This window comes from Chlorella variabilis (assembly GCF_000147415.1).
Source record: "Chlorella variabilis unplaced genomic scaffold CHLNCscaffold_23, whole genome shotgun sequence".
Taxonomy (NCBI): Eukaryota; Viridiplantae; Chlorophyta; class Trebouxiophyceae; order Chlorellales; family Chlorellaceae; genus Chlorella; species Chlorella variabilis.
The window spans coordinates 569,379-572,942 of NW_005435065.1; the positions used below are offsets into that span (position 1 = coordinate 569,379).

At 70.3% G+C, this 3,564-nt stretch overlaps 1 protein-coding gene across 1 annotated transcript in view; it reads right to left on the bottom strand.

The window, feature by feature from the left end:
* CHLNCDRAFT_139160 (hypothetical protein) overlaps positions 1 to 3,564 on the bottom strand; it is a gene marked incomplete at both ends in the record, with an annotated part of 11,791 nt that overhangs the window by 6,637 nt on the left and 1,590 nt on the right. The window contains 9 exons of the mRNA XM_005844380.1: positions 222 to 341; positions 680 to 731; positions 1,023 to 1,156; positions 1,387 to 1,456; positions 1,832 to 2,013; positions 2,289 to 2,417; positions 2,559 to 2,631; positions 2,757 to 2,828; positions 3,085 to 3,140. Of these exons, the coding sequence (XP_005844442.1) occupies positions 222 to 341; positions 680 to 731; positions 1,023 to 1,156; positions 1,387 to 1,456; positions 1,832 to 2,013; positions 2,289 to 2,417; positions 2,559 to 2,631; positions 2,757 to 2,828; positions 3,085 to 3,140 (888 nt within the window). The remainder of the gene's footprint in view (positions 1 to 221; positions 342 to 679; positions 732 to 1,022; positions 1,157 to 1,386; positions 1,457 to 1,831; positions 2,014 to 2,288; positions 2,418 to 2,558; positions 2,632 to 2,756; positions 2,829 to 3,084; positions 3,141 to 3,564) is intronic.

Here is a 3,564-nt window from a genome sequence, read left to right on the forward strand (position 1 = left end):
GGGCGGGCGGGCGGCAGGAGGGCGGTCAGCCAGCTTGTGCGAGAGAGAGAGAGAGAGAGAGAGAGAGAGAGAGAGAGAGAGAGAGAGTGTGTGTGTGTGTGTGTGTGTGTGCAAGGGGCGGAGCGCCCAGATGCCAGGCAGGTACCTACTCCGCATCACCACACACTCCCCTGCACCCCGCACAGTACCCTCCCCCCCCCCCCCCCACAGTACCCACCCACCTGTACCGCATTGAAGTCCAAGTCAGCGGAGTTGGAGCCCGAGGGGACGGAGGAGGCGGCGCCGCCGCCCATGCCGATGCGGTAGGCGGGGCCGCCGATCTTCACCACAAGCATGCCGATCTGTGTGGTGGTGGGGGGCGCAGGGCGGCGCACGTGTGCGCGTGAGCGAGTGTCGCTGTGTGTGTGTTGTGTGTGTGTGTGTGGTATGGGGGTGGGGTGGGTGGGGGTCCAGGTGGGAGGATGCAGGAGGGGGCGGCATTGCGCTGCAGACACACAAGCCCGCTGGCCCACACAGCAGCTGGCCCCAGCAGCCTGCTGGCCAGCAGCCGGCGAGCCCCCACAGCCAGCCAGCCAGCCAGCCAGCCGCTCAGGCAGCCAGCCGCCCCCACACGCAGCCTGCCAGGCAGCCGGCCACAAGCACATACAACACACGCCCCCCCCCCCACCCACCCACCCACCTCTGGGTCGTTCTTGTACAGGTGGGCGTGGTCGATCTGGCCAAGGCCGCCGCTGCAGGGCAGGAAAGGGGGTGTGGGGTGGGGAGCAGGCAGGCAGGCGAGGGCGCAGGCGGGGTCAGAGGGGGGCCAGGCAGGACAGGGAGACGGGCAGGCAGGCAGGAGGGCAGCAGCGGCCCTGGCGCAGGGCAGTGGAGGCCGGGTCAGCCGGGAAGGCGCTCCGGGAACTGCCTCTCGCTCCCTGGGGACCGGCCCCCACATCAGCACGGCCACCCGCTTTGTGCCACCAACCCTGGCTGCGGCCCGCCACCACCTCGACCACCGCCTGCCGCCTGCCGCCGCCCACCTGAACATGATGGGCTTGATCCACTCCCGCCGCTCCCCGCCCGCCAGCCGCTGCCCAAAGGTGCGCGTGTAGCCGCAGACGAGCGGCTCCCCAAACTTGTTGCCGTAGTCGGAGGCGCCGTTGGAGGCGTCCACCTGGCGGGGGCGGGGAGGAAAGCGCGGCGGCGGGGGGAGGAAAGCAAGGTGAGGAGGAGCGAGGACAGGCAGCGGCACGCAGAGGAGCGGGCGGGTGCCTCGATGCCGCGGGCCCGCCGCCGCACCGCCCCGCCGCAGCACCCAGCAACCGCAGGGCAGGCGCAGCGCCTCCCTCCACACGCATGCGCACGGTACCGCCGCCGTCCCGCGCGTGCCAGGCGCGGGCTCACCAGGATCTGGAGGGGTGGCGCCAGCGAGGCGGGATACTCAAAGGAGGGGTCCTCCCAGGGCTGTTCATACCTGCGGGACGCACGGGGTGGGCAGCTGGGCATGCATGCAGTGCATGCTGGGTGCGCTGTGCATGCTGCGGGGAGGCCTGGCGCCGCCGCGCGCCGCGCGCGCCGCCTCCCTCCCTCGCGCGCAAGCCGCCTGCCGCCGCCGCCGCCCCTCCCCAGCACCATCCCCCTCGTGCAATCACGTGCCTCTCCCTCTCTGACAGCCACACACACACACACACACACCGCCATAGCCACACACACACTCACACACAGCCACAGCCACACACACACATGCAAGCCTACATTAACACCCGACATTAACACCCGACACACACACACTCACATCAAATGCCCAACACCCACCCCCACACCACACCCCCGCACCCCACCCACTCACCCCTCCATGCGCAGGTTGCCCACGCAGTATCCCGCGCTGGCGGCGCCCATCATGGAGCCGATGCCGGTGGCATGGGTATCGCGGATGCGCCCCCCCGCCCCCGTCTCGGCGCCCGGGTAGGGCGCCACGGCGCACGGGAAGTTGTGGGTCTCAGCCGTGAGCAGCACGTCCCAGTCGCGGGGCTGCAGGGTGTGTGGTGGGGATGTGTGTGTGTGTGTGTGTGTGTGTGTGTGTGTGTGTGTGAGAGAGAGAGAGAGACAGAGAGAGTGGATTGGTTCTGGGGCTAGGTGGCAAGCAGGCGGGAGGGGAGGGGGGCAGGGGCGGACAGGTGGCGTGCAACCCACGAGACCCAGCCGCGGCGCCCACCACCCGCCCGCCCGCCCGCCCGCCCGCCAGCCGGCAGCCAGCCAGCCAGCCAGCCGGCCGCCGGCCAGCCAGCCTCCCGGCAGCAGCCCACCTGCGGCGCCAGCGGGGCGGGCCCGCCGGGCGTGGCGGGCAGCAGCGGGGTGACGGCGCCGCCGCGGATGGCGGACGAGTTGTCCTTGAAGCCGATCACGCTGTTGCCCTTGTTGGCCTCCAGCGTGGACTTGACTAATGTCCATCAGATTTTCGGGCATTGCTGCCCATCCACCCACAGGTCGCCCTTGAAGAACCAGTGCATGCGGTGGGTGTGCGCCATTGGGCACGGCGGGGTGGAAAGGAGGGGGGCGTTGACCGCCGGTCAAACGCCGGCGCGCGACCGGCCACGGGCCTGCTGCGGCGGCGAAGCCCGGCGCGCGGCCAGCCTGCCGGTGCTGGAGCTGCGGCAGCGCCTTCAAGCACCCACCCCCAGCACATGCCTGATACCACAAGCAGCACCCACCGCCAGCACCCGCCTGGCACCAGCACCACCAGCACACAGCAGCCACCTGCACCCAGCACCCACCTGCTGTGCTCTGAGTTGGACTGGGCGATGTCAAAGAGCTCCACGTTGGTGGGGTCCCGCCCCAGCTCGTCCCTGCACGCCAGGGCGGGCAGGAGGGGCGGGAGGGAGGGGAGGGAAGGGTTCGGGAGTCGGGAGGAGGGGCGGGGGGAGGGAGGAGGAGGCGGCAGGGGTGCCGGCCCCGGGTCCGGTCAACACGCACACCGGCAAACAACCAACCAGGCCCCCCAGCTCGTGGCCCCAGCGGGCACCCCCGAATGCCGACCACACCCTACGTTCCCCCGGCACACCCCCCAACTCCCCCTCCACATTCACACACACACACACACACCTGAACATCTGTGTGTAGTAGTCCAGGTCCCACTCGTCAAAGGCCAGACCCATCTCCTGCGGGGCAGGGCAGGAGGGGAGGAGGGGAGGGGTGGGGAGGAGGGCAGGGTGGAGGCAGGCGGCGGGTCGGGGGCCGGCGGGCAAGCGGCGAAGCGCCCCGCTCCGCACTGGCTCACAGGCGGGGGGCGCAGGGGGGGGGGGACGGCCCAGCCAGCCGCCCCCACACACACGGTCACACCCTCTTGTCCTGTTTGCAGCAAACAGCTCGGCACCCACAGCCGCCCCCTCCACCCACCCACACCGACAGCACACACCGACAGCACACACCGACAGCACACACCGACAGCCACACCACACCACAACCACAGCCACAGCCACTCACACAGGCAGCCACACCACACCACAACCACAGACCCCCCCCCCCCCCACTTTTAAACACACACACGCGGCCTTTTACACACACCACCCCACCCCACCGCAA